The sequence below is a fragment of the Chlorocebus sabaeus genome, unplaced genomic scaffold (genome assembly GCF_047675955.1).
Source record: "Chlorocebus sabaeus isolate Y175 unplaced genomic scaffold, mChlSab1.0.hap1 unalloc_scaffold_501, whole genome shotgun sequence".
Lineage (NCBI taxonomy): Eukaryota > Metazoa > Chordata > Mammalia > Primates > Cercopithecidae > Chlorocebus > Chlorocebus sabaeus.
In genome coordinates this window covers 122,548-147,986 of record NW_027327817.1, presented here as the reverse complement: position 1 = coordinate 147,986, position 25,439 = coordinate 122,548, and the positions used below count along the sequence as shown (strand labels likewise).

Here is a 25,439-nt window from a genome sequence, read left to right as displayed (position 1 = left end):
CTGAAAACGAAAAAAAAAAATTTCTGCCCCTTAAAAAGTTGAACGTGGGAAAATTACACCAAAAACATTAACTGCAATCTTCAAGGCCCTATTCTCTTGTGTACTTACAGCTAGCCACTTCTCCATTTGTCCATTCCAATTTCACATTTATTAATGAAAAATAATCCCTTCTCTACATCTACTGTGAATTTCACAGAATCAAGCAGTAATACAAATATTTGCTGAAAGTAAACACATGTTAATAACGAAAAAAGGTTCTTAAGATTTTGAAAAGAACATACTCAAGAATTGGAATCCCACACAGGATGCAGAAGCAATGCTAAGGATAAAATATCCTGACCACCTTTACTGACATGATTTGTGTTTACCAGCTCATTAAAATCTATGTTGCAAATTCCTTGGATTTTTCCCAAGTTCTAGACTGGTAAAAAGTATTTTTACACACACATTTGATTCTTTCATTACAAACTAAATATCTATAAACTTGAAATTTGTTTTGCACAAGTCTATGGCTATACTACTTTTCAAGACAAAAGTCACATATTAAAATACAAACTACTCAAAAGTAAATAGTTGTCAAGAATGTGGTTTACGAGATAGATCTTACAGACAATACAGACTATATTATGATTTATCTGTTTGAAAACAGAAAGTAGTGTATTATATTATATTGAATTCTGCTATAAGGTGCGCAGGAAGCCTTACTTACAATCCTTTATTTTCATAAGGTAAACACCAAACTATTTCTCACATATATTACAACCATATTTTTTTAAACCAAATTCTGGTTTAAAAATCACACATTGACAACACAGAAATACGAAATGCTAGGAAAAGTCTAGCATATGAGGGAAAAACATGTCTTATGCATTGTAATACAATTTTTTTTTTACAATCTAGCATAAAGGCATATGTGGTTTTTTAAAAAATGCAGTCCATATACAATTATAGAAAAAAACCTAGTCAAGCCACCTAATATAACCAATTTCACAGATACCACTCATTTAATATTATGTCCAAAAATTTCCAAGTAACTGTCTACATGTTAGAATAATGCCCACAAGGATCTCCAAACTACAAAATATTAGCAAGTAAATGTAAATCACACGTTTCTCTTTGAAAGAATGAAGCTTGACTATGAGTTAAAAGGCAACAACTATGAACTAACTTTCTTTAAAATGACTTAAACTGGCCAATCTACAGCAATACACGTTTCCCAGCTACACGCAAGTAAATGTAAATCACACGTTTCTCTTTGAAAGAATGAAGCTTGACTATGAGTTAAAAGGCAACAACTATGAACTAACTTTCTTTAAAATGACTTAAACTGGCCAATCTACAGCAATACACGTTTCCCAGCTACACATGCAAACTGGATTGTGTGGTAAAAATGACTCAGTTACTTAAAAAAGCAAAAAAGATCCAAAATAACCAGAGCTTAGCTAACGTGGCAAAACCACAGAGACACTGAAGCCCAGCAACTCCCAAGAAGCTGAGGATTAAGATTAACAATAAACTCTGGATACCAAATCCTATATCGACACTCTGAATTTATGTTTATTGTTAATAATTTATATTATTCTTTTCTTTGGGGAAAAAAATGTTTTAAAAAGAACCAATGTTTTGGAATAAGCAATGTAACTCTGATCATTCTGCTATGTGACCACCAAAAACGCTGCTGTTCCTTTAGCCTACCACTTGGTAAGATAGAAAGCTCTGCACACACAAGGCTCAGAGAAGGCTGATACCACAAGTCAGTGCGAGTTACACTGTTCTCATCAATGGAGCTACTAAAATACATACATTTGCTCTTACAAAAAAATTACAAAACTAACAAATCTCTTTTTCTCCAGAATTATAAAAGATAGAATCTATGAATCAGTACTCTAATGTGATCGCAGAAAAATAGCAAACTGAAGTCAAAAAGCACAGGCTGTCCATCATAGAGTCCCCAGTCTAATTCCTTTCTACCTAGAGTCCCAGTCTACCTGCTCTAAGGATGGAGGGTGTCAACACCTTAGAAAACCATGATGATCTTTAAAACTGGGTAAAGAATCATCCCTATGGTTACGGCACATGTAACTTCGCTTATTGCTCACACACAGAAAAAAATTCGCTTCCTTTTCCAGGATATTCTTTTAAGGATTACTTGGCAGTAATTCTTTTAAAGGTATCAAAACATGTCATTAAAAAAAAAAAAAACCCTCTTTGGAATTCTCCCGGAATTCCAGAAAGATTATTTGGCAGTTCATTCCTCCACCCCATCAAAATTTTTCCTTTGAAAAATTTCAACTGACAACTCACATAAGATTTAATTAACTTACTTAAAATAAGGGAGGGCTTCTCAATAATGTTTCCCCACTAGAAAACTAAGAAATTCAGTGATACTCAGTGCCAGTAACTAAGTGGCACATACCATAAAAATTCAAACTTGGATGCAGGTGCGTCACACCCAGAAAAGATTTCATACATTTATAAGCTTGTGCTTTCACACTTTATAAGCAACACAGGTTACTTTCCACTTCGGTTTTCATCTTTAGGGAGTAACGTGCATGTTGTATGAGGGACAGTCATCAAACAGTCTCTCTTACACACACTTTAGTGTTTCATCACAACCGAAAAAGAAACAGCCTTCTCTTTTTCTCTATGAAGATTCTCTCCACTTTGGGAAAACAATCCTCTATGCAATGAAAGTCTTGTGGAATTACGTAAAGAAATCATACAACTGAATACAATTTTAGAGGCCAATCAGGAACTAGAAGAAGAAAACCATGATGTGGATAAGCCCAGCAGTTCCCTTCCCCGCAATGTCTGCCTCCAGGTTCAACAGCACGTAGGCAGCACAAACTTCAGACTCGGCAATCTGCTCTTCCTCATTTCCCCCTTTCAAACAGAAGACTTATTTTTCTCTGTAATAAAGCAAGTAGTATTTCAGGGGATCTGGCAGAGGGAGGCTCAGGACCTTCTGTCGTAGGAAGTTCACTGGGGGGTCTGGCTTTGTTTCAGGAGGGGTCTTCTCTTCTTCTTCCCTCCGTTCCTCTTCCAAGTCTTCACAGCTGTTGTCATCTGAGGGGTTGGAAATCCGACTGGCAAAGACTTCTTTGTCCAAAAAGACAATCGTTTCCATTCGACGGCGGCGAACTCTCCTTCGTTTAAACCTGGGGGTGTTCTTTAGTCCGTTTCCGTTTTTGCTCACAGTTTCCTGATGAATAACCTTTTTAATGGTGCCCCGGATGGCAATGCGAGCCAAGTCCTGGAGGCTGCGAACTGCCACTGGTGCTGCGGCACAAAAGAATGAGACACAGTCAAACTCATCTGAGCAACACGACCACAATGCCTACACATCTAAGACCCATAACTTCATTTGAATTAACTTGCAAATTTATGAATATGTTGAAAGAATATGAGAGCAGGTTAAGCAAATGTCAATTAGTGCTCTGATTTACAATCATATGGTACTTTTCAAAAGACATTTTCAAATGCATCAATTCTTAACTTTGAAAGGGAAAGGAAGCAATATTGCTTGGCAACATTAATCAGTGGTGGAACCAACACCTGGGTTACAGTTTGTTTTCCTGACAGCCTAGTTTCATTATTCCATTGTCTGCGCATTTATGTGTATATTAATACCCACCTACTAGTAATAGAGTGAATATGTCTCCAACAGCCTAGTTTCATTATTCTATTGTCTGCACGTTCATCTGTGTATTAATACCCACCTACTAGTAATAGAGTGAATATGTCTCCAACATTCTTGTTTTTGAGACAGAGTCTTCTTACTCTGTCACCCAGGCTGGGGTGCAAGGGTGCGATCTCCACTCGCTGCAACCTCCGTCTCCTGGGTTCAAGTGATCCTCCCGCCTCAACCTCCCCAGTAGCTGGGACTATAGGCACGTGCCACCATACCCAGCTAATTTTTGTATTTTTAGTAGAGGCAAGGTTTCACCATGTTGGTCAGGCCGCTCTTGAACTCCTGACATCAAGTGATCCACCCGCCTCAGCCTCCCAAAGTGCTGGGATTACAGGCGTGAGCCACTGTGCCCAGCCTAATATTCTCTTATCTATTAATATTTTCATAGTTATTCACACATTGAATATTTGTTCCATTTTTATTAAAGTACAGAAATGCAAATCCAAACATTTTTCAGAAAAAGCAAAAACTCCAAAGCACACCAAGGAGAAAGAACATTTGACAATTAAAGCTTACAGTTTCATGCAGGCAATATTTCTCAAAGGGAAAATTACATTAAACTTATAGTTTAGTATTAATTATGTATCATTAATAAAAGTAAATCAGCATCACTTTTCCCCTCCAGTACTCAACTTCTCCAAAGAACAACAGTCTGCACTACAGGGAGAGCTCTTGTGTTGTACACATTTATCACCAAAATCTGAAAGGCCTGCAGAGAATCTCTCCACTGTTCTTCGGAAACCCTCAAACAGGCTTGTGTCCCAGGTCCTTGGCAGTAAGTAGCACCTTCTCCCTTCAACCTTTCCTGTTTTTCTGACTCCACGGACAAGAGGTCCCTTCTCCTTTCTCCAGGACAGGCTCTGGCACTTCCTTTGTCTTCAATCCTGTCTCCTCACCAAACAACACAATCATGCCTCTTGCCCCATCTGTGACCCAGCTCCCTCCTCAAGTACAGCCACCCTTCCTTCATCATCTCACATCCAGAAAGATTACTTCCAGAGCACTGGGATCTAGCTGTTGCCCCAAAAGGCTGAAACAACTCCTTCCGAGGCCCTCAGGGTCCCAGCCTTCAGCTCTGGCCTCTCCAGATCTCCAAGGTGTCGGCTTGGGATAAGGAACGTGGCTCACTGCTACCCTGGCCCAAGGCACAGCCGCTCCCTCTGACCTCCACAGCTCTTTTCTCTTGCAGGCTCTTCCTCTTCCATCCAGCCCAGTGATGCTCCCTAAGGTTCCAATTTCCACCATTTCCCCCTCTCGGTATGACTGCTAGTCCTTGGTTTTACATCCATTCTGTGGCTTTAAATAACAGAGGCCAGCCAATAGCTCCCAAGGTTCTAATCCAGTCCTGACCAGGATCCTGAGCCTCCCATAGACCCAGGTCTACAACAAACAATGAACACCTCACATGTCCTTCCTCAGAAGGACTGCATCATTGTATGTATCATTCAATCTTCTCCACTGTAGAAGCCAGTCTCTTAGTTTTCATCTTTATATCTCGCCTGGAAAATTTTAACAGCTTTCCACTGGTTCCTGCTCCCAATGTGACCTGCGTCCATTCAATCTGAAAGCTAACCCATCTACCCCACACCACACATATCTACACTCACATGATCCCACACCATGCATTTCCGTACTCATGTGACCCCACACCGCACATGCCCGCGCTCACATGAACCCCACCGTGCATGCCCGAACTCATCCCACACGGCACACACCTGCACTCACGACCCCACATCACGTGTGCCCACACTCACACAACCCCACACCATGCACGCCCGCACTTACATGACCCCACATCACGTGTGCCCACTCACACCTCACACCGTGCACGCCCGCACTCATGACCCCACAGCACACGCCCACACTCACACGACCCCACACAGCACACGCCCACACTCACACGACCCCACACAGCACACGCCTGCACCCATGACCCCACACCATGCACGCCCACACTCACGACCCCACATCACGTGTGCCCACACTCACACAACCCCACACCATGCACGCCCGCACTTACATGACCCCACATCACGTGTGCCCACACTCACATGACCCAACACCGTGCATGCCCGCACTCATCACGACCACACACCGTGCACACCTCAAGTCACGACCACACACCACGCACGCCCACACTCACACAACCCCGCACCGCGCAGGCCCGCACTCACACAACCCCGCACCGCGCACGCCCGCACTCACACAACCCCGCACCGCGCACACCCACACTCACACAACCCCGCACCGCGCACGCCTGCACTCATGACCCCACACCGTGCATTCTCGGTGTGGGGTACCCACTCACACCCCACACACGTGACCGCACACTGCAAATGTCTGCACTCATGACCCCTCATTGTGCACGTCTACACTCTGACCCCATATCATGCAGGTCTAAACTTACACACCCCACACCACGCATCTACACTCACATAATCCAGTATCACGTATGTCTAGACTCACAGAGTTTTCTATTCCACTGTCTTCACGAACATGACTTTACTAGTCTAGGAAACTCTGGCCCAGGAAAAGAAAAGTTGCAAATAACCCAATGGGTCACTTCAGAAACTCTAAAAGCATCACATTAATACTGATTATCTAACATTCTCTTCAAAACCATCTCCGCAAAACAAGCATCCAAACTGCCCACCACATTGTCATGATTCTTAATCAGGCCAGATGAAGCCCTCACAGGGAAAGACTCATTTTCAACCAGACCCTCAAAAAGTCTCATAAATACCCCAAAGATGCCCTTGCCTTCCCAAACTCTGTTAAGGCTCTGGAAGCTGGTGACCTCCCAGCCAAGAGCAGCAGTTACTTAAAAAGGTTATTCTGGTGAGATTTTCAGAGCATGCATTTGACAGATTCACCCTCCACCTGACCACCAGGCTTATCCAGGATCTTTTACTTGAAGCATCTGATAGCTCTCCCCAGCCAACATGATAAACCCAATTCTAACCTACATACCAGTAGTTTCTCCCACCAGTCCCAACTCTGACTATACGGGGAACATGCATTTTCATTTCTGCCCTACCATTGCTGGCACTTTTCTCCACTTTCTCCTCTCTTTAGGGAATTGCTTTTTGCCCTTGAGGGCCGAGCACAAACATCATCCTCTGCCAAACCTTCCCTAATTACTCCAACCGTTTTGCATGTCCTATTGTTGCTCATTATCAAATTTCAACTGTGTCTATTTCTTAGAACCTGTACTTAGTGGAGACCAAAGCAAAGTGTAATCATTTAATAGATGATTCCTAACAAACCAAAAAACTTTTCTGGAAGAGATTTGCCAAAATGTATTGTCTCTGAGTGGTGGGACTATGTAAAACTTTTTCCTTCCTATTATTTGCATTTCCCTTCCTAAAATTTGCATTTTCCAAATTTTCTAAATGATCAGAGAGCATCCTGATAGTTTTATTTTAAATAAAATCAATTGGAACTCTCATTTCTGTGTGAGTTGTTTAAATTTTAAAACATCAGGAGGTTTTGCTGTCGTGCTGGCCCTGGTATCAGTTCCTTGCTCAGTCTGCATCCTGAACTTGTGAAACACAAAGGCTCGGCTGGGTAAGGTTCCGCGGAAAGTCTCCCATGCACCCCAGCAGATCCGCTGGAATGTGTTCTCTGCCCTCGTCTACCCAGGAGGCAGCAGGCGCCTGGTGCCCTGGGGAACAGATGCCCCATGACTCTGCAGGAACCCTCTCAGTGGCTCTCTCTGAAGACCTCTCCCAGCGGAAGCGGCAGAGGCTCAGTCTCCCACGTGGCAAAATGAGCTCCCTTTTATGTGCGTCCTACGCTTTCAGTGGCGTGACCAGCAACAGCTCTTTGTAGATTTAAAAGACGGCTAAAATAACCTGAAATAGGCTAAAAATAGATTATAATTTTTTTAATGCCTGAAATTGCTTGTAGAATTTCAGTTTCAGCAGGGGAGTGGTGCTTTTTAATATCAAAAGGTTCTTTGTAAGCTTTGTTTCCTTTTAAAATCTAACCAGACGAAAAAGATCTAAAAGATAAAATAAGTAAAGACTGGTATACTTACGTAACTGGACAAGTCTTGATTTTCCTGACTCTGAATGGCAGGGCTGGATCAGAGGAGCAAAAGAAACAGCAAGAATCTTTTTGGTCTCCCAAGCTGAAGGACCCGTGCGTGTTATCTTAGTCAACTATCCCAGAGACAAAATGAGAATATTCAAAAGATTTGGCTACTAAATAGCTCATATTTAATCATTCCTATACATACTACAAAAATACATAGATACACTTACAATAAAATGAAATATCTTGACATATGGACCCCTAACGTGATGTGCCATGAAGTACATCTGTCTTATGAATATTCCTGCAAAAATGCTTAACCTGAATATATTCAGGCCCTAGGCCTAACTTCTGTTTACAGAAATTATATATTATAGAGAAACTAGTTATAGGATAGCAAGAGGAAACAATCACATAGAGAATGTGAGGATTCTTATAAGACAATGCTCTAGCACTCTCCAAAAAAGTCAACATTGAGGGTGAAAAGGGGGTCTGTTCTAAAGTATAAAGTAATTAAAGATATGTTAATAACCAACTGAATCCTGACCTGTTGTTACTGGGGGCGGGGGGAGGGGGCGGCGGGCGTAACTCCTGATAGGCACTGTAGTCACAGATACTGTTATATAGAATCCCTGTTACTTTTTTAAATGCAAACTTGTCATCTTGGATGCCTGGGCAATTATCCTCATGCTTTGGAGACAAACACTGAAGTGTTTAAGTGAGCCTTGCCCTGATATCACCCCCACGAAAGCACCGGAATCTGGTGGCTTAACATACTCCAGTGTAGGTCATCAAAACATTTCTTTTGAATTCAAGTATTAGGAGCACCAGAGAACACAATTAGACATGACCCTCTGTGTGCTCTGTGTGGCTGGGTCAGTCTCCAAGTGGCCTACACAGGTCACAAAACTATTTTTGGTCAGTTCTTTCATGCTATGATTACATGCTGGCCTTTTCTAAAAATATCTAAGTCAGTAAATCCTCTAAAAACTAAGATTCTATGTCACAAATCTCATAACTTAAAGGATTAAGTAGCCATGTACTAAGTAAACATCAACAAAAATTCTTGTATAGCAGCAAAACATATGTTTAAACATTTTTAAAAGAATGTCGTTAGAATGAAAAACAAGTATTTCCATATAATCAATAAATGATGTATAAAACTGTAAATAAAACTATAAACCCCTATTTCATATTCTACATAAGCAGACGAAACATTGTAAAGATGTCCACAATCCTCAAACTAATCGAGATGATACAATTCCAATAAAAAATCCAATGCATTTTTGTATAGCAACAAAGACCTGTAATTTCACTTGTATAAGCAAAGACATTTAAAACAATATTCTGCCAGGTGTGATGGCTCATGCCAACAACTCTGGAGGCTGAAGTGAGGCGACTGCTTGAGGACAGGAGTTTGTGATCAGCCTGGGCAACACAGTGAGAGCCCGTCACTAAAAAAGTAAAATTAGGCCAGGCGCAGTGGCTCAGACCTGTAATCCTAGCACTTTGGGAGGCCGACACGGGCGATCACGAGGTCAGGCGCTCCGAGACCAGCCTGACCAACATGGTGAAACCCTGTCTCTACTAAAAATGCAAAAATTAGCTGGGTGTGGTGGCGTGCACCTGTAATCCCAGCTACTCAGCAGGCTGAGGCAGGATAATCGCTTCAACCCGGGAGGCGGAGGTTGCACTGAGCCGAGATTGCGCCACTGCACTCCAGCCTGGGCAACAGAGTGAGACTCCGTCTGTAATTAAATAAATCAATTAATTTAATTAAATAAATGTAGCTGGGCATCGCAGCACGTGCCTACAGTGCCAGCTACTTGGATGCTGAGGCAGAAGGTCACTTCAGCCCAGGAGTTTGAAGTTATAGTCAGCTATTATCACGCCACTGTACTCCAGCCTGAATGACAGAGTAAGATCTCATCTCCACATTTTTACTGAAACAATTAAAATCTCCTAATTTTTACTATTAGTGTTTTCCTAGTTCTTTGTGACTGGGAGACATTCTTCTTGGTCACCAATTCATGTCTGATTAATCTGTTCATTTATGATAAACTATTTTTCACAGTGAAACACAGTAACACAGACAAACATGCATGACCAAATAGCAAACTTGGACAAGACTCTCACTAAGTAAAGGATTCCTGTAAAGTGCATAACATCAAGGCATTTAACAATTAGACTAATGATGAGAATAGAATTACTCTAATAATGTTATATATAATTCTAATAACAGAACAATTATAATAGATTAACAATTAAGAATTAAAACTCAGAACAGCTGGGGGGAAGGAGAAGGCGAAGGAAGAGGGAGGTGAGGAGGAAGGGATACAACAAGGAAAAGGAAAGAGAGAGAGAAGGAAGGTGGAGAAAAAGGGTTTCATGTGTAGGCTCTGAAGTACCCACCTGAGTCAGGTTCTGGCCCCACCTAGGGTATGTGCATGACCTGGCATCTCCCTCACCTGTCCCTGCCTCTGTTTCCTCATTTACGAAATGCAGGAAATTGTTAACAGAGTAAGTATACATAAACTGCCCAGAACAGACCTTGGCAAACAGTGTGCAAAAATGTCAGTTATGAAGGGAATCTGACCTTCTCTTCCAGTGGCATGACAAGGATCCCTCCCACTTTGAGAAGATTCTTCATGTATTCTTCATGTTCTTTCTGCACACCAGCCCCACAGTATACACGATCATACTGAGAACAATCCGGAGAAATCTCCAGGCAATTCCCAGTAACAAAGGAAGGTTCACAGAAGTCAAACCTGGAAGTCAAAAATGCTTCTTGCAACTAAAGGTATCACATTGCAACAAGTCTATACAGTAAACCTATGCTAACCACAGGTTAAAATCCCACAGCAATGTAACACAGTTTACAGAGCAAGGAGCTGGAAGAAAAGAATTACTTCCAAAAAGAATTACACTATATAACGAGAACTCTAGAAATGCCAAACAAAACAGTATGAAAGTGAGTATCAAAAGTATTATCCATATTTAACACAATCTCCAATCACTGTTGTCTGTGTCATCTTCCTATCATCTTATGTGAGATCTATTAACACAATGAGTGAGATGTGGGGGTGGTGAAACTGCACTTGGTGTTTCTAAAAATTTTAATCCCTAAAATAAGAGCTTTAACGTCTTATTTTAAAATGGCAAAAGCTAGTTATATATACTGTTTAAAGAAAAATGCAACAATTTCATTTTAGGAAAAATTAGGTGGTAACAATTTGTCTTAAATAGGAAACATGAATACTGAGCAAATGAACATTTTCTGTTTTCTTCTATTCTCATATTGGTCAGAAATTACCTTATGTAGGTGTAACAGTTTGAAATACCCTAAAATCCTCAAAAACACAGAATATTTTTCAAAACTTAGAACGGACACATAGGATCATCCTACCACAGTTTATTTACATTTGCTACCACTTGAACACTAATAAGCTGATTTCTTTCTATCTGAGCAAAACTTTGTAAAATTATAATTCACATTATCTGAGCCAGTGGATAGTACTTCATCTTACTTGTCAAAACTATCACTTGTTCTGATGAAGAAGTCCAGTTTCTGCTTTGCATATTCTATCACATCTGAGTGAAGTTCCACCCCATGGTTCACGCCAAAAGGACCTAAAACGTTTAAGAATAAGAAAACATGTAGAACCAGAGCAAGAGCTCCTGCTCATTTGTTTACTTCTACCAACTGTGACGCATCTGATTTAGCATCTGCAACTGCAGACACTCACCAAGTTTTGAAGCCTCATCACATTATCACGGCTCACCACATCATAAATACTTGGGGCCTGGGCTTCTCTGCTCTGGAACTTTTAAAGAATCATTTGAAAATGGAAACAAACCAAGTGTTCAAGTCTTACTAATGAACTAAAGAAGAAACATGTATTTGCAAGTGCAACTGACACAGGCCTCGCCTGTTTGTCCAGAGGTAACATTTAAGAGGGTTGTGTTTTCCCTGAAAAGTTTCCCAAAACACTCAGATATGTGCATTATAATATTCACAAAACAGGGTTCAATCATCATCATTAAGATAAAACTATGCTTCCAAGTCACAATGAAACATTTTTTATATCAAAGGATATTTATCAGTAACTTGAAATAAAATTGAGAAATGTTACAAGTCCACTTAATGATGAAAGCCCTCCCTCCATATAAAACTGCCCCTACGTTAACTGAGAACACAGTATTGACACTCAATATGAGTCTCTCTGTTATGGGTCTCTCTGTTGAGTCTCTCTGTTGTGGGAATCCACTTACACGAAGGTAAAAATCAGGCAAAATTCATCTATACTGACAAAGGCAAAACCGTCATCACCTTTCTGGAAGGTGCAACATTGGAGACTTTCTAGAAGGAGGAGGGGGCATGGGAGCCTTCTGGGGTGCTGATTCTACTCTGTATCTTGCTCCAGGTGGAGTTTCTATGGAGGTGGACGCACATGTAAAAGTCCGCCAGAATTCACACTTCACACTTGTTCATTCACATGGGTAAGTTACACGTCAACTTTTAAGTCTACATGTAAAAATCAACAGGGCACGTAGGACTTCACTTAGTAGACGGATCCATCACAGTGATCATGCAGCACAGGACCCTACAATCTCACAGAAATGCTGAGAAACGAGCAACCTTCTGTGCATCCCACACCTCTGCACCATGCGGGCCCTCCTAGGACAGGAGTTACCAGCCCAGGAAAAGGCTTCCCTGGCCCCCATTTGGACAACTGTACCCGCTGCTCTTCTCTCTCAATAGATTTCACACACAGAGCTGCTGCTAAAACATTACCTCATCAAAATACACCCTACCTGAGAGTTCAACTTTTCACTATTTACAACACGAAATCCTGAATTACTCCGAACGTCAAGACCTTCTGACAACTCCCCGACTTCAATTCCCGGCTCTGCCACTGTGCCAGAGACCAAAAACAGCTGCTTGATTTTTCCTACTCATCTTATTTTCACTGACCCCTCACCTTCACCATCAAGCACTTAATAAGCAGTTAATTCTAATAACAGATATGAGATATGTGTCCTATTCCCAAGAAGCTTAACACCAAACAGTAGTAACACAAATATCTCAACCCACCTGCTTAATAAAAAGATGACTAGCAGGGGAAGGAGGACACAGGGGGGTGTCAGGAACACGGCACCTGGAACACAGCACTGGAACATGGCACTGAGGCCAGGCCTGCAAGGCCTCCCCTGGCAGAGTTACCCCCAGGTATGCCCTGCTTCCTAATCACACAGCATTTTTTCAGGTAGGTGACTTATGAGTCACCATCTCTTAGTATCTACTGTATTCTCCCCTGGTTGATGACAAACGAAGGTAAGGACAGCCCTGAGCAAAGGGGAGAGGAGCCCACAGAGCAAGCACAGGAACATGGCTGACCCAGGATGCAGCTCAGACCACGTGAAAGGCAATGAAGGGTCACGGTAAAGAAATCTGTCAGATGAGAGACCCACATTCACAGGCACTGGGAAGCCAATGAGCTTTCACTCTGGAGTGCTCTGCACAAAGTGCTGTTAAGGTTGAATCAGCTGCAGCATCTGGAGACGCAGCCAAGACCTGCATCCATGACAGCAAACCCTGAAGTCATTTCCTCCAACTGCATCAAAGCAGCATGTCACATCCATTACAGCAGAAAACAGGCCTGCCTTCCTTCAGACCTCTCTTCTCCCAAAATCCAACGAAATTCCCAGTACACAGGGGATTCAGAAAAGACAAGCAACAGTATCAAGTTGGAAGGCCTTTTCTTAGAACTTCTAGGGGATGTCAAGTACAGCAAGGCCATTTCAGGCTTCCTTTCCTTTTTTCTTTTTGAGATGGAGTCTCGCTCTTTTACCCAGGCTGGGGTGCAGTGGCGCGATCTCTGTAACCTCACTGTAACCTCCGCCTCCCAGGTTCAAGTGATTCTCCAGCCTCAGCCTCCACATCAGTGGGATTATAGGTGTGCACCACCACACCCGGCTAACTTTTTATACTTTTGGTAGAGAGAGGGTTTCACCATGTTGGCCAGGTTGGTCTCAAACTCGACCTCAAGCGATCTGCCTGCCTCAGCCTCCCAAAGTGCTGATATTACAGGCGTGAGCCACCACGCCTGGCCATTTCAGGCTTACTTCAAGTCATCTTTTCCTAAGCATTTTGGCTCTTATCAACAGCATTTCTAATCTAGTCAGCTAGAGAACCTATTTCTCCCCAAGGTTCTACCTTAGCTATAGCTCCAATTTTTCAGCTACATTGGAGGAAATCACAATTCCCAAATTCAAAAATGATAAAAAACCTGGGCACCGTGTTCTCTTCTCAAAGCACAAGGATCACAACAGTTTCAATCGAAGAGAAGTTAAAGTCAAAAAGCATTATAAAAATCTACACATTTTTACACCTGAAGGTAGCAATCTATAGCCTAAAGTCAAAATAATCGGTCTCAAAACTTCACCAAATTCCAATTTATACAGACTTAGAAAAAAAAAACAAAATTCTCACTCCATATCCACAAAACTCAATTAGAGACGAGGTCCCGCTCTGTCACCCAGGCTGGAGTGCAGTGGCGCAATCATAGCTCACTGCAGTCTTAAACTCCTGGGTTCAAGCGATCCTCCAGCCTTGGCCTCCCAAAGGGCTGGGATTACAGGCATGAACCACCAAGTCAAGCCACATTCTTGATGTTTCCTTCACAACCATATACAGTCCATCCTTAAATCCTGTCAGTTCTAACAGGATTTAGAAAAAATACAGACTCCAGTTTCTCTGCACTGGTTTCATCCAGTGTCTTAGCCAGCATGCCTCAGCAGCCTGGCCCTGCTTCCTGTTTAGAGCAAGGTTTTACAGTAGAGATCAGCTCCTACCACTCCTCTGGCAAAACCCTTCCACCTTACTGAGTTAAAAACAGATGCCTTCCCCGCCCCCCCGTAGCATTTTGCACCAAGTGATGTTTTTCCTTAGTTATCTGTTATTATTAAAAACAGCCATATTCCCATGTGCAGTCTCACAACTCATTTGTTTGGGAAAATAGACTAAATAGCTTCAAATAAGATAACCTGTGAACTCCCTTCCATCCCTGAAACTAATTTTAAAATCTACAGATATTACTCTTAATATTAAAACAAAAAAGCAGGCCAGGCATGGTGGCTCATGCCTGTAATCCTAGCACTTTGGGAGGCTGAGGAAGGTGGAGAGCTGGCGCCCAGGAGTTTGAGACCAGCCTGGGAAACACGGCGAGACCCTGTCTCTAAAAAAAATTTAAAAATTAGCCAGGCATGGTGGTGCACGCCAAGACCCCATCTCCACAAAAAAGTTTTACAAATTAGCCAGGTGTGGTGGTGCACGCCTGTGGCCCCAAGTACTCAGGAAGACTGCTAGAGCCCAGGAGGTCAAGGCTGCAGTGGGCTGTGTTTGTGTCACGGCACTCCAGCCTAGGCGATGGAGCATGATTCTGTCAAAAAAAAAAAAAAAAAAAAAACCGCTTAGAAGTACTCCGAAAGGACTTTAAAGTTAATTACCACCGATTTAGAGAAGGAGTGCCAAGGAAGACTGAGTGATAAAATTAAATCAAGAAATCACAGTGGGGTCATGATTTACACAACTGTCTTTGTCCTCCACTGTCCAGAGGGCAGGTGCACAGTACAGGCTGTGGCAGTACAGGCCGAGGGGACAGAGAACAGGAGAGGTCCCCCTGGAGAACCTGAAGCCATGAGATGCATGCAGGCCTTCCTCCCTCATCCCTCCATCCACCACCCAGTGATGTGTCAACGTCAGATAACTACTGGGAGGGCTGGGGTCTCGACCCAGGCGGGCCATCAGCAGCCTACATTTTCTGTCAAAGGAGACGCCTCCTTCCCTGAGACAGATGAGTTTTCAGACTCTCCTTCCACACTTACCTAGAATGAGGCCCACCATGGAGCTCAGGTACCCAGTGCCACTGCCCAGGTTCAGAAATGAGAGTCCAGGCTGCAGATCTAAGGCTTCCATCACCTCTGAATAGATGCATGGGGCTGAGAGGTGGATGTTTCCATGCTTCCATGCCAAGTCTTTATAAGCATTTTCTTTAAATTCTTCAAGATAATAGTCTGCACGATCGATAGCTCGGAAAGCCTGCTCTACCAGCTCAGTCCGGATATACTGTGCTTCTTTCAAATTATCTATCAGCTCATCATTGTCTTCACCAGCACTCACAGCACCGCCCATGTTCAAGATTACACTTAGGCAATACTATAATTAAAAATTTTTAAAAAGAGTGGTTTATGTTAAAAGTAAGAGCAGAACAATATAAAAGTTCTAAACAGATACCACTTTCGAATTCTGAATTCTGAAAATAATAGACTATCTTTTGTCAACACCCACCTCATCCCCCGCCCCACCCAGAGATGCTAGATTTAGAAGGAAAAAAAAAATCCCAGTTCCATTGGAAATTCAGGTAAACAACACCACTAAAAATTATTTGATATTTATTTGAAATTCAAATTTAGGCCGGGTGCGGTGGCTCATGACTGTAATCCCAGCACTTTGGGAGGATGAGGTGGGCGGATCACCTGAGGTCAGGAGTTCAAGAATCGCCTGGCCAACATGGTAAAACCCCGTCTCTACTAAAAATACAAAAATTGGCCAGGCGTGCTGGTGGATGCCTGTAATCCCAGCTACTCGCAAGGCTGAGAGAGGAGAATCGCTTGAACCCGGGAGGCAGAGGCTGCAGTGAGCACAGCTTGTGCCACGGCACTCCAGCTTGGGCAACAGAGTAAGACTCTCTCTGTCTCAAAAAAAAAAAAAAAAAGAGAGAAAAGAAAAAAGAAAAAAAATTTAGGTAGTGTCCTATATTACATCTGGGAACTCTACATCCCCAACAGAACACAAAAATACCCACCCAAGTCAAGCAATCCATTTGACCTGTTGATCTGGATATTTTGATGTTCAAATTTTAGACAAAAAAAGCAAGAAACACTCTTCCCAAATTGAACACACTGTGACAAATACCTTCTCCTAACAAAATCAGCTTCCTGGCTAAAGTTTAAGTGTAGGAGGGGCTGCACCAGAACTTCCTACAGCCTCTTCTTAATTGCATGATATGCATCTTTCCCAACTCTTTAAAAATAACAACTACTTGTCTTACCTTCTCCCAAGCTGCCTTCAAGAAGAAAAAGCGCAGAATGTGTCACCTCTGAGCCTAACTATTAAAATACAGTGTAGCTTCATCTAATTCACAAGAAAACACTCTTCCATATGGAGAAGTCTTACTCTTCTTAGAACTACAAAAATATCCTTTCCAATTTTATACTTACCCCATGTAACTTTTTCAAAGTAACTGCTTTAACTTCACATAAAATGGTAATGCTTTACAAAACACCAGATACAAATTGTTGGGGGAAAAGACCACCAGACCTCATGAAGACATTTTCTGAAATGAACACAATCTTTTTAACAACCTGTTATAATTATGAAGTTTATACTTGCTTTCCTCCTCACATTCCTCTGGATTTCTAACAGCAGAATGAGGATCGTAAAGAAATACTGCAGGGTGGCGAGGGGCCAGGGGCAGATTTCATACACACCCACGTACACAACAGGCGACAGTGGTGGGAGAGGTTTTCCCAGGAATGAAAATAATCACGTAGTTCCTTACAAGTGAACAAAAAGTGTGAAGGCTATGGCTTAACACAAATTCTCTTCTATTTTTATGGTGGAATACTCAAACTTCATACTCAAGATTTTAGAGCTGAATATTAGGTTTTGCAAATCAATAGGATGGTCCAGTCATTAAATTTTCATACCCTTTTTGAATTTTTTGAATTGTTTCAGAGCCCTTGTTAGATTATGGTCCACAGCCAGTTGACTTAGACTTAGATGGAATTAAGTCCTAATGAGGTCAAGTTTAATCCTGGATAAGCCACTTAGCTCTGAGGCTGCACCCCTAGCCTGGCACAGTCATCTTAAAATTTAGGTCAGTGGTTAAAAGCGGAATCATGTGTTTGGATGCTTAACGTTCTATTTAGGAAACGAGCTGGAAATCACATACTCTCCTCAGTCAAAGCCACCTCCTCACCCAGAAGCCTGTATATAATGTTCTGACATTCTGTCTCAATGCCACATCTTTAGAAGGCAACCTCAAACTGTATGTTGGATAGGTTTCATTTTCCATTAAGTAACTATCACTTATTTTGAACTGTGTCTTAACTGGAAAGTTCGGACAGCTTTTTAGTAAAAACAAGCACCTTTTTCCAGGTACCACCTGCCAGTCATGGCCTCATTTACACTTCACAACATTAAGAAGCCAACTGGAGCTGGCCAGTTAATTTGTTCATGATCACGTCAGCCAGTTTGTGAGGAGGGGGCTGGATTCAAACCCAGGACTGTATGGCAAAAGGCCTGTGTTTTTAATACCACACCAATGCAGCTTTTAAAAATACTCAAGACAGCAACGTTCTTTACCACACAACACACCGGTAACCTTTTGACTATGGGGCAACCCTATCTATATCTACTGCCATTGGTAGGATCCATGTGAATAGCTTTGGGTTTGACATTTATTACCATCTTTGTCTGGTAATCTAACACTCCCTTACACTGGAAACCATCGCTGTTTACAACACACTGTGGATGTGATCAGTCATGATGTCACCAAACACACCGACAACTAAGCTCTTTGCCAAACCAAATCCTATCATTTTCACCTAGATTCTACAATCTAGTCAAATCCAAGTTTTCAAAGTGTAGAATCATTTTTAGAATGCTGCACTCGATGATACTGTGCACATTATCTGCTGTAATTAATCCTTACTATAATTCACTACTCTGTAGTAACTAGCAACAGTCCATGACAATCTGGCTGCTCCTTACAATGCCAACTGCCAGGGCACATGAGGGACACTTGCTGGGTGGTGACAGGCATGGGAAGGTCTCAGAACTGACACCTGAGGAGGTTGTGATTGTGGCTGTGTCAACACAAGCATGAAGCATGGTAATGGGGTTTTGGGAGAAGACCACACTCCAACATGGATGTCACTTCTTAAGGGTAATATGGACAAAGTAATTCATTGTGGAAGATGAGTGGGAAAAAGGACCCAAAGCCACATCTCCTTTGGGCAGAATGATCAGACAAACACACAGATTTCTAACCTTGAAAACCCGAACTCTTACAAGGAATGCAAAGGGACTTTTTTCAAATACAGATGGTCTCCGACTTAGGATGGTTCGACTTCAGGTTTAACGACGTGTTTACTGGGATGCGACCCCATCACAAGTCGAGGAGCATCTGTACCTGAAAGGCTGTCACATGCACACTATTAATGGGCCTAACAAAAGCCAGACCAGTGGCACATGCTGGAGACAATGCCTACCAAATACACAGAGAAGCTTTCTAACAAATGAAGTTGCCATGAATGAAAGGAGCTCTTGACAACCCAGCCGAGTTCCACCGGAGGTACGAGCTGGGGTGGGACAGGGAGAAAGGCCCTGGACCCATCGCCTCTGAGGTCTCCTCTCATCACCTGAGTGTAGGGCTCTACTTCCCCCAAGCACGGCCACAACAATTTCTGAGTTGCTTACAGGCCCCTCAACGTCACTCTTTCTTGAATGACATTCTATCAAATGCCCAGATCGGAGCTGTTTAGCCATTCCCTTGAGAAGAAAAATGAAAACTAATCTAGGCACACGAGAAAAGAGGGGGTGGATAAAGAGGGCGTGGATATTTAGGTGACTTATTTGAGGTGCAACGCTTGAGCAAACATTCATTTGGGAGACACAACCCTCTCACAAAAACAAAAGGCACGAAGCTCAGACAAGTTCTTCCTCCAACTAACAAAGATCTCTTTCGATGCGTGAAGGGAAGTCCCAGAGCTCTGCTCCAATTCTTACTATCTCCAAGGCACGGGGCGGGGGGGACAACTTTTTTTAAAAAACTGTCATCTTCTGAAAGGGTCCAAGGTAGACTTTGTTCTAAACCTTAGTTCTTGGCTTGCCTTGGAATTGCAAACGTTGCCCACTTGGGAAATCAAGGACAAGCTGCAGGTCTGGACTAACCAGACCCAAGAGTGTGAGTGAGCAACGGGCACCGGGAGAGACCGAAGGGAAACCGCGAGCGCTCGGAGAAACGCGGGGCGCCCTGGGGGCCGCTGGAGGGAAGCGAGGGTGCCCGAGGTGGGGAGAAGCGAGGCCCCCAGCGGAGCGCTCCGGGCGCAGGGGTGCCGGGGGTGGGGGAGGAGGGAAGGGGCCGAGGGGACACACCGCCCGCTCGCCGCAGGCCGGACCGAGGGGGGGGACGGCGGCGGCGGCGGCGGCGGCGGCGGCTCTACCTCCAGGCTCGGCCGGCCGACGGGTTCGGACCGCCTGGGCTGCGACCTGCAGCTCCTCGGGCGCGTCCCTCGTGCGTCCGCTGCCCGGCAGCGCCGCTCCAACCTCGGCCGCCGTAAACATCCGCCGCCGCCGCCGCCGCCGCCCCTGCGCCTGCGCACAACGGCCTGGCTGCGCATGCGCCGCGGGCCTGGCACGTCAAGGGGTGATGGCGGCGCAGGGAGGGCCCCGCTCCCGTGAGCTGCCCGCGTCCGCCCGCCCCGCCGAGCGCTCGCTGAGCCGTAGGCCGGGTCCGAGTCTCGTGGGCGCGCCGTCCGCGCGGTGCTCAGCCAGGACGGACCCCGCACAGGCTGCCCGAGAAGCGCTCCCTGAGGGTCACCTGAGACGCCTTTGCTGACCCACGGCTGGGGGCGTTCCGCATCTCCAGGGTGCCCTGCGGCGGCTGACTCGGGGCCGGCGCTGCCCTCGGGCGGCCTCCCAGCACCAAGCACAGCCGCCCTGGGACCCCTGCCCTGCCACCCGGCCCTGGGGCCCTCCTACCCAGCCGGCTTTGTGAAATCAGCTGTGAAAGGAAAATATCCTGGGCCCCCAAGATCACTAAGGAAAACTCCAGCAGGAAACTGCTCAGGGCAAACCTGCTTCCCCTTCCATTCAGAGTCACTCCTCTCTCTGCTCACTGAGATGGATGTGGATCTGATTTGCCTCCTTTGGAAAGGCAAATCAGAAACTGAAAAGAACGGAACGGTTTGTGTCTCACCTATCCGTGACCTGGACGCTCCCTCCCCGCTTGGAGTCTTCCTGCCTTTGCTTCAAGTCCCGCCTTTCCAGACCGAAGCAACGTACTTCTTACATGTATCCATTGATGTGTCATGTCTCCCTAAATGTATAAAACCAAGCTGTGCCCCGACCACGTTGGGCACAGGTCGCCAGGACTTCTGAGGCTGTGTCACGGGCGCGTCCTCAACCTTGGCAAAATAAACGTTCTAGATTAACTGAGACCTGTCTCACATTTTCAGGGTTCACACAGCCCATTGCCCAAACTTCGCGTGGGGCTTTGCAGATGGGCTTTGGCTGCAGAACCTTTTCTTCAAGTACAGCCGTGCAAACCACCCTGTATGTGCAGCAAGTGCCAGCGTCGCTGCTGCGGATGAGTGGGCCTGGGTCTCCCGTACCCGCCTCCCTCCTGCCCCGCATTCCTACCCAGACCCTGGAGCTCCACTTAGGAGCAGAGTTTGAAAACCAAAGGCCGATGCCTTCAACACGTTATGTGGTCCCAGGGAGACCTCACTTCTCTTGTTGATCCATGGTCCTGGATCCATGGACCTGAGATGGCCCACCACCTCATGACCTGCATGGGGCTCTCAGTGGTGTCCTTCCACCTGAGAGCTTATGTTTCAAATTACAGAAGCCCTGGAGTCATCCTTGACCCTCTTCCTACTGCCAGGGGACATGTCCTCCATACATCCCTCCTTGCCTTGCCCCAGCTCCCCTCACCTCTCCACACCCCTCCCACCACTCCCCTGGGCTCCGGCGAGTGGTCCTCCTAAAACAGTGTGATCACATCACTGCTGTCTTCAGACACTCCCTTTGTTCCTGGAACCAACTGAGGGTCGGGCTGCTACTTCTCCTGGCCCAATAACAAGATGCAGGTGAGCTGGGGAGTAAGGGAGGTTTTATTTCTGTAACCGGTTACAAGGAGAAGGCCTGGAAATTATCTCCAGACCAACTCAAAATTACAAAGTTTTCTGAAGCTTGTATACCTTCTAAGCTGTATGTCTACGTGTACGTGTGCATTCGTCTAAAGACATAGTGATTAACTTCTTCTAATCTATAACTAAGATCTAAGTCCTGAAGACCCTCTCCTAGAGCCTCAGTAAGTTTACTTAATCTAAATGGGTCCAGGTGCTGGGGTGATTACCCTTATCTTATCTCCTGCTAAATCATAATGGTATGGGCAGTTCCTTTAGACCCCCATACACTTATTTGTGGAGGCCTGGGGAGTTTCTTCAGATCCCTAATACAATTTGTTTAATCCTAAAAGGGTCCTGTTAAGAGTTCCTTCATTATCTTGTCATGCTTCAAGGCCCAGGAAAAGCCTAGGCAAAAATCTTGGTGGGCTCTTTGTTACATTCCAACCTTTGTATAAGGGCATTGGCTCAATCAGCTTTTAATGTTTAACCTGGCTACTCAGTCCGTGCTGGGACAGTTGTAATGGACGCCTGTGTTAGTGAAACCTGGCCTGCCACAACTTCAGACTCTTGCTTGGTTTTCCAAGGTGTCTCCTCCATTCCCCTCCATATCAGCTCCCACTACCATCAGCATTCATAACCCTTCACAGGGTACATACTAAGCACTCTACCTAGGTTATTTCCAAGAAATAGGTACTAGTATGACCTCCAAGAAGAAAAGTGGACCATGACATCAGGAACTGGCCTGGCGCTCAGATGGAGGCCATGGGGTCTCCTATTGGACATAAATACTTTTGTAGAGAAGCACCATCATGATCCAAGGCCACATCATAATTTTGTCTAAGCACAAACAAAAATAGGGTCACTGTGTCACCCACAAAATCTAAGACATATCCTCTCCAAGTTAGTAGCAATGACCCCTGCTCCTCTACCAGCTACAGCTGAGCCTCCCTCCGCCCTGGCCTTCTCACAGATAACATCTACTGAGGTGCCCAGAGAACCGCCCTTTCCCCCCATCCACTCCCCCAATTCCTGACAGCATCTGATCCATGAAAAAAATCACCCGTCTCAAGCCCATAACCTTTAGTAAGTTTTCCCGACACCTCTTACTGAGATGTCTTGCAGTTCTCCATGATCTGCATCCTTCTCACTGCAATGAGAGATAATCCCCAACTCATTCAATTACAGGCAGGTTCCTGGTGGCCTTTGGCTTGACGGCACTGATACCTCCATTTTACAGATGAGGGAACTGAAACTACAAGAGGTTAGCTGGCTTCCTGTACTTACCAGCTAGTAGTAAGCACAGGAAGGTGGACAGGAATCCAACTGCTACTCTCAGCCTCCTCCAGGCTTCTCCCACACCCAGCCACAGGGCGCCTTCTGAGTATGTCTTCAGTGTCCCCTTGCCTATCCCCTTGCATCTGTCCACTCATCTTTGTCGTATCTGCAGAGGAGCCTCGGGACAGAGGGAAGGTCGTGCAAGGGCCTGAGATGGGTGCGTCCGGGTATCTGGAGTGCAAGTGGCTAGAGCCACATGTGGGAGGTTGTGTTGTTGTCTTCAAAATACACTATTCTTATTATGGTAAAATATACAAAATATTTATCATTTTAACCATTTTTAAGTGTACATGAAGTACACTGACATTCTTGTGCAACCTCACTACTATCCAGGTCCACATTTTTTTCATCATGCCTAAGTGGAACTCCATACCCGTTCATGTTAAAAATTCTCACCCAGCTGGCCACGCAGGGTGGCTCATGCCTATAATCCTAGCACTATGGGAGGCCGAGGTGGGCAGATCACAAGGTCAGGAGATTGAGACCATCCTGGCCAACATGGTGAAACCCTGTCTCTACTAAAAATACAAAAATTAGCTGGGCATGGTGACGTGTACCTGTAATCCCAGCTACTCGGGAGGGTGAGGCAGGAGAATAGCTTGAACCAGGGAGTTGGCGGTTGCAGTGAGCCGAGATCGCACCACTGCACTCCTGCCTGGGCCACAGAGCGAGACTCTGTCTCAAAAAATAAAAATAAAAAATTATCTCCCAGCTAGTAATAGAGGGGCATTTCCTCAACTTGATAAAGAACATCTACAGAAAACCAACAGCTAATATCATACCTAATGGTGAGAAAGTGGACCCTTTCTCCTTAAGATCAGGAACAAGGCAAGAATGTCCCCTCTCACTACTTCTGTTCAACATCATATAGAAGTCCTAGCTGATGCAATAAGACGTGAAAACAAGGGTTACAAATTTGGAAGGAAGAAATGAAACTGTCTTTGTGCACAGGTGATAAGATTAACTGTGTATTATACCCTGAAGAATCTCCAGTAAAACTCCTAAAACTAAGAAGTGACTACAGCCAGGTTGCTGGATACAGCAGTCCCCCCTTATCCTTAGGGGATACATTCTAAGACACTGTCGGGGATATGTACCAAACCCTATAGTACATATACGAATGCTTGAAACCAGGGATGGAATCAAACCCTATATATATTATGTTTTTTCCTGGATCATCTATGATAAAGTTTAATTTATAAATTAGGCATAGCAAGAGATTAACAACAATAACTAATAATACAATTGAACAATTATAACAATATACTGTAATAAAAGTTACATGAATGTGGTCTCTCTGTCACCACAGAGAGATTAATGGGCAAGTAGTGTATATGGCACGGATATGCTGAATAGAAAGGTGGCGCATGTACTGGGTAGCATAGAGCAGGACGGCATGAGATTTCATCACACTACTGAGAATAGCACACAGTTTAAAATTTATTAATTATTTCTGTAATTTTCCAATTAATATTTTTGAATTGTGGTTGACTGCAGGTAACTGAAACCATGGAAAGCAAAACCACAGATGGGGGACTACTGTGTAAGGTTAATAAACAAAAGCCAATTGCTTTCTTATAGACCAGCAATGAACGATTGGAATTTTAAATTAAAATACAATACTGTTTACAATAGCACCAAAAAATGGGATGCTTAGGCGTAAACCTAACAAAATAGGTACAAGGTCTATATGTGGAAAACTGCCAAACTCTCATAAAAGAAATCAAATATTTACATAGGCAGATATTCCATGTTTATGGAGAGGAAAACTCAGCAGTGCTATCAGTTCTTTCCAACTTAATCTGTAGATTCAATGCAACACCAATCAAAATCTTAGCAAGTTATTTCATGGATATCAACAAACTGATTCTAAAGTGTGTATGGAAAGGCAAAATGCCCAGAATAGCCAACATAATACTAAAGAAGAACAAAGTAGGAGGACTGACACAACCAGATTTCAAGACCTGTAAAGTTACAGTAATCATGACAGTGTGGGGTTGGCAAAAGAAGAGACAAATAGATCAATGGAATAAAATAGTAAGCCCAGAAACAGACCCACACAAATACATTCAACTGTTCTTTGACAAAGGAGCAAAAGCAATTAAATGGATAAAGAATAGTCTTTTCAACAAATGATTCTGGGACAACTGAGCATCCACATGCAAACAAAAAACCAAAAAACTAGACATAGATCTCAAACTTTTTATATAAAAGTTCTACAAGATAACATAGGAGAAAATCCTGGTGGTCTTGGGTTTAGTGATGACTTCTTTGACAAGTCAAACATACAATCCATGAAAGTAAAATTTGGCAAGGTGGATCTTGTTAAAATTAAAATGTCTGCTCTGTGAAAGACACAAGTCTTACCTTATGGTTTAGCATTTGCACTCCTAGGTGC

The 25,439-nt window shown here is 43.9% G+C and overlaps 1 protein-coding gene across 2 annotated transcripts; it reads right to left on the bottom strand.

Annotated features, from left to right (window-relative positions):
- Positions 1-700: 700 nt before the first annotated feature.
- PCMTD2 (protein-L-isoaspartate (D-aspartate) O-methyltransferase domain containing 2) lies at positions 701-20,161 on the bottom strand. 2 transcript variants are annotated; one of them, XM_008010141.3, is made up of 6 exons: positions 20,018-20,161; positions 15,614-15,944; positions 11,254-11,356; positions 10,323-10,494; positions 7,731-7,854; positions 701-3,279 (listed from the first exon to the last, which is right to left on the bottom strand). In XM_008010141.3, exons 2-6 carry the CDS (start codon positions 15,918-15,920, stop codon positions 2,900-2,902), a joined length of 1,086 nt encoding a protein of 361 aa, XP_008008332.2. In that variant the 5' UTR covers positions 15,921-15,944; positions 20,018-20,161; the 3' UTR covers positions 701-2,899. The 2 variants fall into 2 exon arrangements, with proteins under 2 accessions (XP_008008332.2, XP_072870332.1); XM_073014231.1 differs by lacking the exon at positions 20,018-20,161 and adding an exon at positions 16,840-19,930.
- Positions 20,162-25,439: the final 5,278 nt, after the last annotated feature.

What these genes read in the sequence shown, in the direction of transcription:
- PCMTD2 (XM_008010141.3), bottom strand. Translation starts at nt 15,920, where the DNA reads ATGGGCGGTGCTGTGAGTGCTGGTGAAGACAATGATGAGCTGATAGAT. An exon ending in TCATGCCACTGGAAGAGAAG is followed by an intron (nt 7,855 to 10,322) that starts GTCAGATTCCCT and finishes TCTCTGGGATAG; the next exon opens with TTGACTAAGATAACACGCAC. An exon ending in ATCAAGACTTGTCCAGTTAC is followed by an intron (nt 3,280 to 7,730) that starts GTAAGTATACCA and finishes TTTGTGCCGCAG; the next exon opens with CACCAGTGGCAGTTCGCAGC.